This window comes from Camelus bactrianus, chromosome 21, assembly GCF_048773025.1.
Source record: "Camelus bactrianus isolate YW-2024 breed Bactrian camel chromosome 21, ASM4877302v1, whole genome shotgun sequence".
In the NCBI taxonomy this organism is placed as follows: domain Eukaryota; kingdom Metazoa; phylum Chordata; class Mammalia; order Artiodactyla; family Camelidae; genus Camelus; species Camelus bactrianus.
Genome location: NC_133559.1, coordinates 12973820 through 12988258, shown reverse-complemented (window position 1 = coordinate 12988258; position 14439 = coordinate 12973820). Strand labels below are relative to the sequence as shown.

Below are 14439 nucleotides of genomic sequence, written 5' to 3'. Positions count from 1 at the left end.
ATTAATAAACCTGCAATGGCTCCTAAGTATTCAAGTGAAAGGAGGGGTCGCACATCTCTCACTTTAAATCAAAAGCTAGAAATGATTGAGCCGAGATAAGCCAAAAGCTAGTTAGCTAAGTTGTGAACACAAAGGAAAAGTTCTTGAAGGAGATTCAAAGTACTACTCCAGTGAACACAAGGATGATAAGAAACAGCCTAGTGCTGACATGGAGAAAGCTTCTGAGGTCTGGGTAGAAGGTCAAACCAGCCACAACATTCCCTGAAGCCAAAGCCCGAATCCAGAGGGAGGCCCTAACTCTCTTAAATTCTATGAAGGCTGAGAGGAGTTAGGTTTAAGAAAAGAAGGCCGTTTCTATAGCAAAAAAGTACCAGGTAAAGCAGTGGGTGCTGATGTAGGAACTGTAGCAAGTTATCCAGATGATCTAGTGAATATCGTTCATGAAGGTGAACAGCAGACTTCCCAAGTGCATGAAACAGCCTTATATTGGAAAGATGCTGCCATTCAGGACCTTCATAGCTAGAGAGGAAAAGTCGATACCTGGCTTCAAAGCTTCAAACGACAGGCTGACTCTCATTAGGGGCTAATGCAGCTGGTGACTTGAAGTTGAAGTCAATGCTCATTTACCATTCTGAAAATGGTAGGGTCCTCAAGAATTATGCTAAATCTACTCTACTTGTGAAGTGACAACAAAGGATTTAGAATATTATGTAAACTTAGTTGATAAAGCAGCAGCAGGGTTTGAAAGGAATGACTCCAATTATGAAAGAAGATCTATTGTGGTTGTAAAATGCCATAAAACAGCATTGCACGCTACAGAGAAATCGTTCCTGAAAAGAAAGTCAATCAATGTGGCAAACGTCATTGCTGACTTATTTTAAGAATTTGCCACAGTCAACCCAACCTTTAGTAACCACCACCCTGATCAGTCAGCGGCCATGAACAGAGGTAAGACTCTCCACCAGCAAAAAGACTACAGTTTGCTCAGATGATAGCATTTTTTAGCAATGAAGTATTTTTAATTGAGGTATGCACAGTTATTTTTGGTATAACACTATTGCACATTTAATGGCCTACAGTATAGTAGTCTATTATATTGTAGTCTGAACGTAATTTTTATCTGCATTGGGAAACCAAGAAGTTCGTGCCACTGGCTTTATTGCAATACTTTATTGCTGTGGTCTGAAACCAAACCCGCAGTATCTCCTAGGTATGCCTCTACAGTGAAACAGCTCTGTGAGAAGCGGAAGGGTAAAGCTGAGGTAGACAGACTGAGCCAGCTAGATGGAGGGATATTATTGTCGTATGTGTCTGCTAGCACACCAGGTAAGACAAGACCTGGAGGAGGGATCCACAGCAAATGGTCTTCTTCAGGTCCTATCAGACAAGGGAGAAGATCTGGTATTTGAACTCTGTGACATCAACAAGCCCAAGGAACAAGAAACGGTATGAGACTCTTCTGGCAAACTGGGGGACTTATGGAATTGGGCACGGTGGATTCCAAATTATAACAGGGAGAGGCAGGACTAAGCTTGAGGGTAGGGACAGCACTGTTTCTAAACTGTTGATTTAAACTGTTTATACCCGATACATTGGACAGTAACTAGACATGAGCTGATCTCATTCATTTACTTAACAAGCACCTTGTATATGAAAGAAATATTCTGGGCATAAAGATGAATAAGCAGACTCCATGCTTTCAATGCTTCCCCAGCCCGAGAGAGGAGACAGACATAAACCACAGATGCAGCATGAAGCTGTGTCATCTATAAGGGAGGGATCCAGAGTGCGGGACAACAGAAGAGGAGCATCTAGGTCAGGCGGAGGTTAGAGGGCAGAACAACACCTGAGGAAGGAGTGCCAGCTCAGGCAGGTGAAGAAGCAGGCAGAGAGCCCATAGAAGGCATTCTAGGCAGAGCAAGGCAGAGGCAATGACACTGAGGCATGGGAACCCACAGCATAGTGGGGGCACTGCAAATGACTCTGTAGGGAGGGGCCTGACCAGAAAGAGTTGAGATTTTATCTTGAAGGACAGAAAACAGGTGAGTAATACTAAAAGATTTTCATTCTCTCAAATTTCACCTTAGAGATGATGTGGAGAATAGATCCATGCTGGACAAGACAGCAATCCTCTAGGTTGAAAACACGAGGGCTTAAGCTCAGGAGATGGCAGTAACAGAGCACAGGGGGCAAATCTGAAATATCTTCAGGGAGCAGAAATCATAGGACTTGGTGACCAATTGTCCATTGAGGGTGAGAGGGAGGGAGAGAGAAGAATACATTTAGGATGAGTTTTAAAATTCTGACTTGGGTAACTGAGTAGAGACTGGCATCCTTCAGAGAAAATTCAAGAAAAGCAGGATTGTGGATACAAGTATGAAATTGCAGAGTCTGTAAGAGCCAACTGGAGATTATCCAGTATCCATAAGTGGAGGGTTCAGGAAAAAGGTCTAGCCTGGAGAGAAACATTAATTAAAATCACGAGAAGCCAAAAAGGGCACCAGGTCCCAAACCCAGGAGAAGCCCCTATACCTAAGGGGTAGGCAAAAAGAGGAGCCTACCAAGGATGCTGGAAAGCAGCTAGCACAGACAGAAGGAGAGAGTGGGGGAGGGGTGCCCCAGAAGCTCGGGAAGGGAGGTGCTTCATTCCCAGTGGTGCACACCGCAGAGAAAGGCTGGTTCAATTCGCTGACTAGGCGGCCCTTCATTGGCCTTGACTGGCTGTTTCAGGAAGGACTGGAAGGCAGCAGACACCAAATCACTGGAAGCGGAAGGGCTAATGGCAGGGGTGTGGTAAAACGAAGGCAATGAGTATAGATGTGTCTTACAAGAAGCTTGACTATGAAGAAAAGGAAAGCAATAAGGTTAGAGGGAGATGCGGGGACAAGGAAGGGTTTTTTTTGTTTTTATTTTTTTTTAAGATGGGAAAGACTTTACCTTATCTATCAGCAGTGAGGAAAAAGGTCAGCACAGTAGAAAGTTTAGGTAATGAATCAGGAGAGTGAGACAGCTGATGGCTCAGGGTTCAGGAACTGGCAAGGTGAGAGGGAAGGCAGATGCAGATGAAAGGGTTAATCTTGGACAGAAGGACATCATCCACCAAGACAGAAGGTAGGGACATGGGGAAAGCAGAAGGACTGCTGAACAGTGAAGTACCCTGGGGCCAAGTCTGGGGACCAAAGATGGGTAACGGACCACTGTCACAGGGCTAAAATGGATAGGTATCACTAGATTAATGCAGAACTTTTTACATGTCAATTATACCTCAAAAACAAAATGGTTGGGGAAAAAAAGAACAAAGGTTATCAGCTCAGTCCAAAAGTGCTTGAAATGACCAAATTTTGCCTCATAATTGCAATAGTAACAGCTTAAACTTCAATAATACTATGTTCCAGGCACTAGTTTAAGGGATTTACATGTATTAACTCATTTATCTTCATAACCATCCTAAGAGGTAGGCATAATCATTATCCCCATTTGACAGATGAAGAAACTGAGGCACACAGCTAGGCAGGCTGGAGCTGGGGCTCAAAGGCTTAGTGCTTTTAACCAGGGCACCACCTTGCCTCCCAACAGTCTCACTGCTTCCACCTGTAGTCCCAGCTACCCTGCTCTATCCTCTTCATTGCACTGACATTCTCTAAAATGATCCTGTTTGTCATCTGCTTGCATCCCCACCCCAGCTTTGAATGTGAGCTCCTTGCCAGCAGGGTCCTTGTTGCCTTGTTCACAGTATCCACAGAATCGAGTCTGGCACATGGGGAAACTTGATAAACATGTGTTGAATGAAGGAAGGGAACCGAAACTAAGAAGAAACAAAGGACCAGGCAGTTCTGGCCGGATGAGATGGAGGAGCAGGTGTGGTGGGAGCGCAGAAGTGACAGGAAGTCGGCGGTGTGCTTGCTTCTGAGTGAGCCGGATGCCCAGGTCCGGCAGATGTAACAGGTACACAGCAAGTACTTCTGAATCCATGGCTCACTGCCTAGTTGGTGAGAGTTTTATTTTTAAGAAGTTCTATTCTCCAAGGGGCTCCAAGCCCTTCCCCATGTTGGATTGCCTGCTGCCGTGGGAAGAGGAACGCCTCCAGGGGAACGAGATCTCTCCCAGGAAACCCTCTCCAGGAGTCAAAGAAACTGCACAGGGCAAAGCAAGGCAAGCAGAGCAGGGGCAGTGGCCCCATCTGGCTCTGAGCCCCGGGACTGGCCTAGGACAGCTGCTGCCAAAAGATACAAAGGGAAAATCTCCTCCGGGGTAGGGAACACTGGGAAGAACGAGAGAAGAAAGGCAGGCAGGCAGAGAGAGGGAGAGCGAGCGGGCACACACCATGAAAGTGAGGATCTTCATTAAAAGCACTGCTGAAACCCAGAAGGGAAAGGGCTGACATCAAAGAGACAGCAAAGCCTCTGCACTTCCCGATTCCCTCAGAGTAAACACGTTTCCTCTGCACAACAAAGGGCCTGCCGGCACATCACTGGGGTGGCTCCACCAGAAAAATAAACACTGCATTAAATGAAAAGCTCCCTAATGTGGAAGCAAGATTCTTGTTAAAAGGGGGGGAAAAACCTGCCAACCAACAGTTCTACTCTAGAGCTTCAAGGTGCCCTCTTCCTGAGAAAAATCCTAATGGAATCAATAAATGCTTCTGGGGTTGGGGGGGGGGGAGCATTTACAGAAAAAAGGAAAGCACATGGGGCCGTAAAAAGAAAGTGACTATGGGGCTGGGAAGTAAGCAGTCTACCTTGATAAGAAAAAACTTCCCATCGCAGATCTGTAGAATCCCAAGTGCTTATAATACTCAGAGTAGGTTTCACTTCATGGCAATGGCACTACGCCACAATCAGAGGGCACCTGATTAATCATTTAACGTGGACCTGTCATAAAATCACAGGACTTCTTGTCCAATGCCCCTCACTGCATAGATGGGGTCATGTAGTTCAAGACTCGGAACTGGAGAACGAGCTAATTGCTAGCATGTATTTAGAGTATGTCATATGCTAGGCACGGTGCTGATTTATATGCATCACCTCACACCTGGCAGATAAGAAAGATCCAGAGAGGCTATCAAATTTGCTGAGGATCGCCCAGCTGAGAAGCAGTCGAGTTGGGATCCAAACTGAGCTGTTCAGGCACCAGAACTCAAGCTCTCAGCTGCTCCTCTAGTCTGCTGGTCCAGCATGCTCTCCATCACACCATGCTGTCTTTTCATTTCTGTGATGGTTAATTTTGTTTGCCAACTTGGCTGGGCCATGGTGTCCAGATACTTGACCAAACATTATTCTAGGTGTTGCTGTGAAAGTATTTTTCAGATGAGAGTAACATTTAAATTAGTACACACTCTGGGTAAAGCCGATTACCCTCCATAACGTAGGTGGGCTTCATCCAATGAGTTGAAGGTCTTAACAGAAAAAAGAAGACTGACTTCCCCAGAAGAAGAGGGAATTCTGCCAGCAGGCCACCTTTTTTTTTTTCTTACATATAGTTGATTTACAATGTTGTATTTCTGGTATACAGCATAGTGATTCAGTTCTGTTCCATTGATCCATATGTCTGTTTTGTGCCAACACCATGCTGTTTTGATTACTGCAGCTTTGTAGTATCATCTGAAGTCTGGGAGGGTTATGCCTCCAGCTTTGTTCCTTTGCCTCAGTGTTGTTTTGACAATTTGGGGTCTTTTGTGATTCCATATAAATTTTTTTCTTTTTTTTTTTTTTTTGTTGAAGTATGTCTGATTTACAATGTTGTGTTAGTTTCTGGTGTACAGTATAGTGATTCAGCTTTACATATATATATTCTTTTTCATTATATTTTATTATAATATGTTGAATATATTTCCCTGTGCTATACTGTAGGACTTTGTTTATCTATTTTATATTAGCAGTTTGTCCTAGAGATTATCATAATAAGAGAAGTCAGTCAGAAAGAGAAAGACAAATATCATATGATATCACTTACATGTAAAATCTAAAAAAAAAAAAGATAAAAAAATGAATTTATTTACAAAACAGAAACAGACTCACAGACATAGAAAACAAACTTATGGCTACCAAAGGGGAAAGATGGATAGGGATAAATTAGGAGTTTGGGATTAGCAGATACCATGTAAATTTTCAGATTATTTGTACTAGTTCCATGAAAAATATCCTGGGTAATTTGACAGGGATTGCATTAAATCTGTAGATTGCTTTGGGTAGTATGGCCATTTTAGCAATATCAATTCTTTCAATACAAGAGCATGCAATATCTCTTCATTTCTTTAAATCTTCTTTAATTTCCTTTATCAATGTTTTATAGTTCTCAGCATATAAGTCTTTCACCTCCTTGGTCAGGTTTATTCCTAAGTATTTTTTTTTTTTTTGACACAATTCTAAAAGGGATTTTTTTTTACTTTCTTTTTGTGATATTTCATTGTTAGTGTAAAGAAATGCAACAGATTTCTGTATGTTAATCTTGTGTCCTGCTACCTTGCTGAGTTCATTTGTCAGCTCTAGTAGTTTTTGTGTGGAGTCTTTAGGGTTTTCTATATATAGTATCATGTCATCTGCATACAGTGACAATTTTACCTCTTCCCTTCCAATCTGGATCCCTTTTATTTCTTTTCCCTGTCTGGTTGCTGTGGCTAGGGCTTCCAATACTATGTTGAATAGAAGTGGCGAGAGTGGGCATCTTTGTGTTGTTCCAGATTTCAGGTGGAAAGCTTTCAGTTTTACCCCACTGAGTACTACGCTGGCTACAGGTTTGTCATAAACAGCTTTTATTCTGTTGAGATATGTTCCCTCTACATCCACTTTGGTAGAGTTTTTTTTATCATAAATGGATGTTGAATTTTTTCAACAGCAGACCACCTTTGAATTTGAACTGCAACTTTTTCCAGGGTTTGCATTCTTCGAGCCTACCTGCAGATTTCGAATTAGCCACTCCTCCACAATCACATGAACCAGTTCCTTAAAATCAGTGTGTGTGTGTGTGTGTGTGTGTGTGTGTGTGTGTGTGTGTGTCTCCCTAATACAATTTTCATCTCTCCACAGGCCACGTCCTCATTTACATGAGTTGAGGTGAGCCCCTGCTACTTCTCTGACTCTGCAGGGATGTCACTGATATACAGAGAGCACATCCAACCCACGCTTGACCTCCTTAAAGAGGTGTCTACACTCAGTGCTTTGACATCTTAGAAAGTACATGATACATCCAGGGACAGGAAGGAGCTCAAGGTGCTAGGGAAGGAGTGAGGGAAGACACGAAGAGGAAAGGACAGGAAAGGATCCCTACTGGAATCTCTACTGACTCCCAAAGAGACTCCTTCCTAGTGTCACAGGAAATCATATCAACCCTCCCCACCCAGGAGATCCCTGCGGGGGCTGGAAGTGGAAGGAAGGTGTAGCTCCCCCTGCAGGAGGGAAATAAGACCTGCCCCTCAGAACAGTCGGTGTGAAATGCTATCCACACAACTCTTCTCTCCAAAAGGCCAAAGCATACCACCCTGACCTCTTGCAAAAAGCTGAGAAGTAGGTTCTGATTAGGTATGTGGATCAAGCTCCTCATACAGGAGTTCTGTGATAAGAACAAAGTTCAAACACTCACCCTCTCGGTAACCTCCCTGTGTCCAACCCCTTTCACTCCAGGAATAAATGGCTTCACCAGAGATAATGCCCTTTACTTTTTGGTTGGAATTTCTTTATATATGTGCATCCTGGCTGCCAGTGGTACTGTGGGCTTGAAAGCCTTTGAGATTTAGCTGTGACTCCCCAGCAACAAGGAGCAGGGCACGACCAAAGAATAGTCAACAATGTAAAGGCATCAATCTTCTCCAGCTAGCAGCTCTGAGGGCAGATCCTCCAGTTCAGAAGTGAGATCAGCTTCTGTTCTCTGAGCAACATGGCCAGTTATAGGTCTGGTATAAGGAAAAGTAAATCTTTCTCCCACTACAGCCATCTAGTTCCTCTTCCCAGAATGAACCACAGTTACCAGTATCTTAACCAGTATCATTCTGGAGATGTTCTATGCATGATAAGTACACATGTGTTTTCATCTGTCATATATGTGTATGTACACACACCTACACTTACATATTTTTATACAATATAATTGGTAGTACATAATATCCACACTGCTGCACCTTGGTTTTTTTTTTTTAAACTCAACAAAATACCTTGGAGATGCCTTTATCAGTTCAGTCAACTCATTCTTTTTTAGAAGCTGTACAATATTCCATTATTTGAAACCGTAATTTAAGATTCCTTCTTTCTATTTCCAATTTTTTGCCTTTATAACAAACTCTTTGCTTACATAACTTTATATATGCATCATTTCACACATCTATGGGTTTACCGTTAAGATAAATTCTTAGAAGGGACTTTGAGGGTAATTTGGGGGTCAAAGGCATGTGAACATTGAAATTTAATGATTCCCATATTTTTTTCTCCATAGGGATTCTTACCTTCATTACACACCATATTAACGTATGTCTGGGTTTATTTCTGAGCTTTCTATTCTGATCTGTTCAGGCACTTATATCAGCACAGTTTTATCTATTATAGCTTTATAATATGTTTTTGTATCTGGAAAGCCACTCCTCTGTCATCACTCATCTTTTCCAGAATTTTTTCTACTCTTGTTTTTTTCTCATATTTTTAAATAATAATAGCTAATATGTATTGGGTGTGTACCATGTGCCCAGCACCAGACTTGGCATTTTATGTATCTGCTCATCTAATCATCACCGTAATTCTATGAGGCAGACACTACTACTATTCCTATTTTTCCAGAAGAGAAAATTAAGGCACAGAGAGGTTATGGAACTTGCCCAAAATCATAGAGTCAGTGACCAGTACAGCTAGAATGTAAGAGTCTCCACTCTTCACCAGTTTGCCATACTGCCTATTACAGTATGAGACTTATTTTGCTGTTTTCTGACTTCCAGAGTTGAATGTTTAACTTGATTTTCTTGATTAATCATCTATTAATATAAATAATTGAAACTTTGATTTTCCTCTGAGTACTGCTTTATCTGTATCCCGTAAGTTTTGAATATTTTAGCTTCTCAAGGTGCTTCCTTTGCTGTTAAAAATTTGTAGTGTTAAGTTTATAGGTTAATATAAGGAGAAATAATATTTTTATGATGTTGTGGTTTCCCAACCAAGAACTTTTCAATTTTTACAATATTCTTCAAATAAAACCCATTTTTACTTTGATTATTCATAGGCATTCTATCTTTTTTGTTATTTTAATGGATTTTTCCCCTACTATGACTTCCCACTGACTGTTGTTAGACTAGAAAAATCATAGCTATCTATATTTACTTATTGGACCTCATCTCTTTAACTAAATTCTCTGATTTCTAATAGCTTTCAGTTTATTTTCATGAGTTTTCCACATAAAAAATAACATAAATAATATTAACTTTTTACCTGCTCTTTTCTAATGCTCATATTTTTCCCCATGTTTACTTTTAGATGATAGAGATGATAAAAGAGACACCTTCGCCTTATTCCTGACTTTTAAACAGACTTAAAGATTAGAGATATTGGAATAATGTCCACTTTGAGGCTTTACAGAGCTAGAGAATTTAGAAACAGGGAGGAAAAACCTACTTAGATAATTGTTTATCTTCTTTCTAATTTGTTTAATGAAGGTGCTTTTATATTGAAATTTTCTTTGGGGTCACATTTGGTAGCATAAGCAGCTCTACCTTTAAAATATGTTTCCTGAGACCCAGTTTAAATGCTTCTTTGTTTGACAGTTTAAACATATTTAATATTCGATTACAATAACACATGACCGATTGCTTGCAGCTTGGTGGAATGATCCACCACCTCATGCTGTGCGTCCACCTGCCTGGTCACCCACATCCACAGGATGTGGTGCCTACCTGGGTCCCCCGAGCTGTTGCTGTTCCTCTCACTCTCCCCGTCCTCCTGGCCATCTGCGTTCTGCTGTGTGTGCTGTAGGCTCAGCTTGTGGCAGACCTCGAAGGCTTGCCCCACCGTCCGGACGATTCGCATAGCTTGGCTCTGGGAAGGAAAAAGGAAAGGAAGGAGTGAAGGCCAGGGAGACCCCCTAAAAGGGCACAAGAAGGGCCAAGGTGAGAGAGGATGTGCAAGAGAAACCTATGAAGCCAGCAAAGGAAAGAGGTAGAAAAATCTAATGTTGCTTGGATGTGCACCTACTCACAAAGAAGAATGAGAAGACATTTTCCCTTCCTGAAATATGCCAGAAAATAGAAACTGTCACAATGGTTCTGAAACAATCACTCAACTGAAGGGCAGATAGCAAACAGCCCAATTCTGGACTTAGCCCAATTCTTTCTCCCAAGTTTAATAAAAATGGTTGATATGCTTCAGAATCCTTTGCCAACCATTATCAAATGTTCTACGGGTTCATCACACTAAGAGTAACAGCTTTTTTCTTCTTTTTTCTGTTGGAAATGGTGGGTTCCCCTGGTGCTCCTGCAGACAGGCTGCAGTGATAAGAGCCTGAGAAGCCATGGTCTAAACAGCACAACCAGCTGAAGCCCAGAGACCAAGTTCCCCACAACACCCCCAGTAGCCAACTAAATATAAGGTGAGCTTTTTAGTCTTGCTGTAAAGACTCACTTGGGTGGGTCCCTTCTTTGGCTCCCTCCTTCCTTCCTGTTTTTGCTATTTAACCTCTTCCTTTAACCGCCCAAGCCCAAGCACTGAGCTTGACCCTAGGTCTCAGTGTTCCACTAACTAACTCAGTGAGAACAGCAGGAAAGAGCACAAAAGAGCCTGCCTGTGCCTGAGCGGAGTCTTATGCGACCCACACAGGCCACGAGGAACAACCACATGCAGGGTTTTCAGGGCATGGTCTCCAAAGTGGATAACCGATTATAACTTGATAATCAGTCAGCTTTCACTTTCTTTCAAAGACTGAGTTCCATGTGAGCTCTGCAGAGTTTAAGAGCGCAGGCCAGGAAAGCTCAGCTCACTGTTCCCTTTACCCCCGTGGTCCCCAACCTATTCCATCACCACAGACTACAGTTTATTTTACTGTGGCTGCACCCTATGCCTCGAGTCTAAGATTAATCACCCTCTGAATGACCTGATGTCAGGTCAGCTGTGCCCACCTAGTGACACGATACAGCTCACCCACCATATTAAAAAAGCCCCCACAGTAACATCAGCAGTCAAGCAGGGCTTCCCAACAGCAAACTGGTACAAATACAGACAAAGGCAGGGTCCGGTGTTTTGATAAGCCTATAAGGCCTTGTTGTGGGTAAACGTATGATTCACTTATGCTTTTCCTAATATTGCAATTAGTTCATATTTCTCCAGTGCTATCTTCATGAACCCCTAGGGGCCTTGGACCCCATGCTCTAATCCACTCTCTGCTTGGTCTAACTCCACAAATTGCTACCCTTACTATTATTCTCAAGCCTAGTATTACTTCTATGTTCCTGCTTTCTATCTCAGGCCAGAGTATTCATGTTAGTATAAAAAGGCACCTTGGCCAACCCTCATCCATGCCTACCTCAATCTCAGTCTACTTCTATTCCTCCTGATGGTCCTTAACTCAGACCACTTCCTAGAAGTGACTGTCTTAGAGTTAAATCTCTCTCAATCCATGGTGTGAACTCCAGGGATGTTCTTAACATCTCTCACCTGGAACATCCTGACGTGTCTGGATGACGAGAATGTTAATTGAGGCAGGACGAGATGGGTAACTTCTGTGGGATCCCCCACCTGGTGGTAGATCAGAGCCTCTGTCCTCTATGTCCAACCTTAACTTCCCCCTGTTTTCCGAAAGTCAGGCATAGGCCCTTCCACACACAAGTTTGTATGACCTAAGAGACAACTGCTTTATCTGCACTGGAAGATGAGGAGCAGCAGGCACCGGTCGTAAGCAAGAAGTCCCCATCTTTCTCATTCCCAAAATATACAAAAAGGCATGATTTAGAGGGCACGGTCCCTATCCAAAGCAGGCCAAGCACACCACAGCTTTTTACATCTCCCTGGGCAATCAAACTGTGCTCTGGTGAGGAGGCTGGGCCAGGAATCTCCATCCCCAGGTGAAAAAGGAGAAGGTTCGGTTCCACTCAAGGCCTCCCCAGATTGTTGTTGCTTAATCCCTTTATGAGAATGAGAGCAGACTTCCTGTGGTTAATTTTTTTTACAGCAAAGCTCATCACCAGTTTACCAAACCTTAGAGATGCTGTATTCTGCCTACCAAATATAGTCAGTGTCCATTACACAGAGCCCTTCCCCTTTTCCCTTCTTCCCTGACTTTTGGAAAAGTTGCTCTTAGGCATCTTTACAAGAGGCAGAAAAGGAAAAATTTCAGGGGTCTAGAAATAAAATATGGTTAAGTCCAAATGATATGTAGAGATTAAGCATTTTAATTTCATTACTTCCTCATCTTACATAAATTAACCCAGATAAATCATACTATTTGAAAAAGGTTCTGCAAAGACTGAGTTAGTCTTTCCCCAATTTTATCATTCCTAGAGTACAAACCCAGTTTCTCTCCTTAAAATATACAGTTATATAGAAAATTCCAAATTTACTACCACATCTGCTGCTATAAAATCTCAGATTCTCCTAAGGAGGACACATTACGAATTCCACCAACTCTGTAAGTCACAGACACTTCCCTTAACTAACTTTTAAGATGATATTAAAACTGGAAATGTCCTCAAACAAGTGTCCCTGAGTCTATGGGATTAGACAGGGGCTGGGGACAGGATTTCTAAACTTCTCTTTGGAAGGAAACACTCAGATTTAAATAAGAGGACACAGTTGGTGGGAAATGACTTTTCAGAGAACCTGCATTTCTCATGCATCAGCCAACAATGGATGAGGGGATACACTCAGGACTGAGCTTCTGAAGAACCTGGACTCCAGCTCAAACCTCTATTCTGCCATCTTCATCAAAGATTAATGTATGACACATATACACCAGTTGCAACCAACTATTTGAAAGCCAAAATGAGGGGGAGGGTATTGCTCAAAGTGATAGAGCGCATGTTTAGCATGCATGAGGTCCTGGGTTCAATTCCCAGTACTTCCTCTAAAAAGTAAATAAATAAATAAATCTAATTACCGCCCCCCCCCAAGCCCCTAAAACCCAAAACAGTTGTAAGGAAATGGGTTGATTTTAATGCTTAATATTCATACTCTCCATGTTTCATTTTCACATTTTAGTACATTTACTAGGAGAGGCAACTGACCCGCCCCTCTATCTGATTCCAGTAGAAAATGCAGACTTAGGGGTCAGTGGTCCTGACTTCCGTATGTTAGAAATGACTTCCCACTTCCTCGGCCTCTGATTTCCTTCCTCACCTCCCTTTATCACAGCCTTTCTACAGAACATCTCTGTAACTTGAACTGAAAAATGGAGTCATCAATTTTATAGCCTCTCCTCTGCCACATAAATAAGTAACTGCATGGCTAACATCCATGACAGCACCTCCCACGGTGCTTGCCCTATACCAAGTGCTCCAGAAACACTTTATTATGAATACAGAATTCACTGCACCAAAAGGCAATTAAGACAGAAAATAAATAGTAGCTCAGGAAAAGCTGGGTTTACTTTATCAATAATAGAAACACGAAGACATGAAGGGAATCGCCTTTTAAGTAAGTATGTTAGCATCAAAGGGGCTAAAGCTACCACCTCTCCACCCCCAGAGCAATAGAGAAGAACTGGGCCCAATGATCTCTGTGCTGAGCTAGTACGATGGTTTCTGCTGTGAGGAAGTTGTTGAGGAAGAGCTCCAGATCGGCACATTCAGGGCTAAATGGTTTCGTTTCGATTCATCCTTTATTCCTCTTTCATGTGAAGGCTGTATTTCCACTCACAGTAAAAGGACACAGTAGCATGTTTTATCAAGAGCACTTGAATATGCAATCAAGCTACACTATTTGCTTTACGGAGTGAGTATACACATGTAAAAGAACTGCTCTTCCACTTACCACCTAGCAGCCAGAAGGGGCTAGATGGCGCCTGATTCTCTCACAAGTGGCCATGTGAGCTCAGATGCCCCTGGACCTTTCAGACTCTCCTTCCTTCAACAGTGAAAAGCCTACTTTTAGAAGATTCTGTTTAAGAACCTGTTGGGGGAAACTTACTTGAAGGTGGCTAGGAGGGCCAACCCGCACCTGGCAGGGGCTGTCTGTCCCACCACTGGTGCCACCTGCTCCCTGCATGGCCATGCTGGCCCCTGCGTGCTAGGCCTACCCGACTTGGTGACTGGGCTTTCCAGGCTTCTAAGCAAGAACACTGGTTCCGCACACACCTTGGAATGTAGAAATCACACATGCTTGTACTTACAGTTAACATGCCAGGTCTAACCCAAGAGGGACAAGCTATAAGAACCCCTTTGATCAGTCCCTACTGGTCACTACAAAGCAGAGTCTCACATCTCATGACCTTTGGAAATCCAACTGGGGTTTTAAAGATGTGAAGGTAGCCAGGTACAAAGCA

At 42.6% G+C, this 14439-nt stretch overlaps 1 protein-coding gene across 6 annotated transcripts in view; it reads right to left on the bottom strand.

Moving 5' to 3' along the window:
• C21H1orf226 (chromosome 21 C1orf226 homolog) overlaps window positions 1–14439 on the bottom strand; it is a 281417-nt gene that overhangs the window by 31546 nt on the left and 235432 nt on the right. For all 6 annotated transcript variants that reach the window (XM_074349719.1, XM_074349720.1, XM_074349721.1 and 3 more), the window contains one exon: window positions 9866–10007. In XM_074349719.1, the coding sequence (XP_074205820.1) occupies window positions 9866–10007 (142 nt within the window). The remainder of the gene's footprint in view (window positions 1–9865; window positions 10008–14439) is intronic.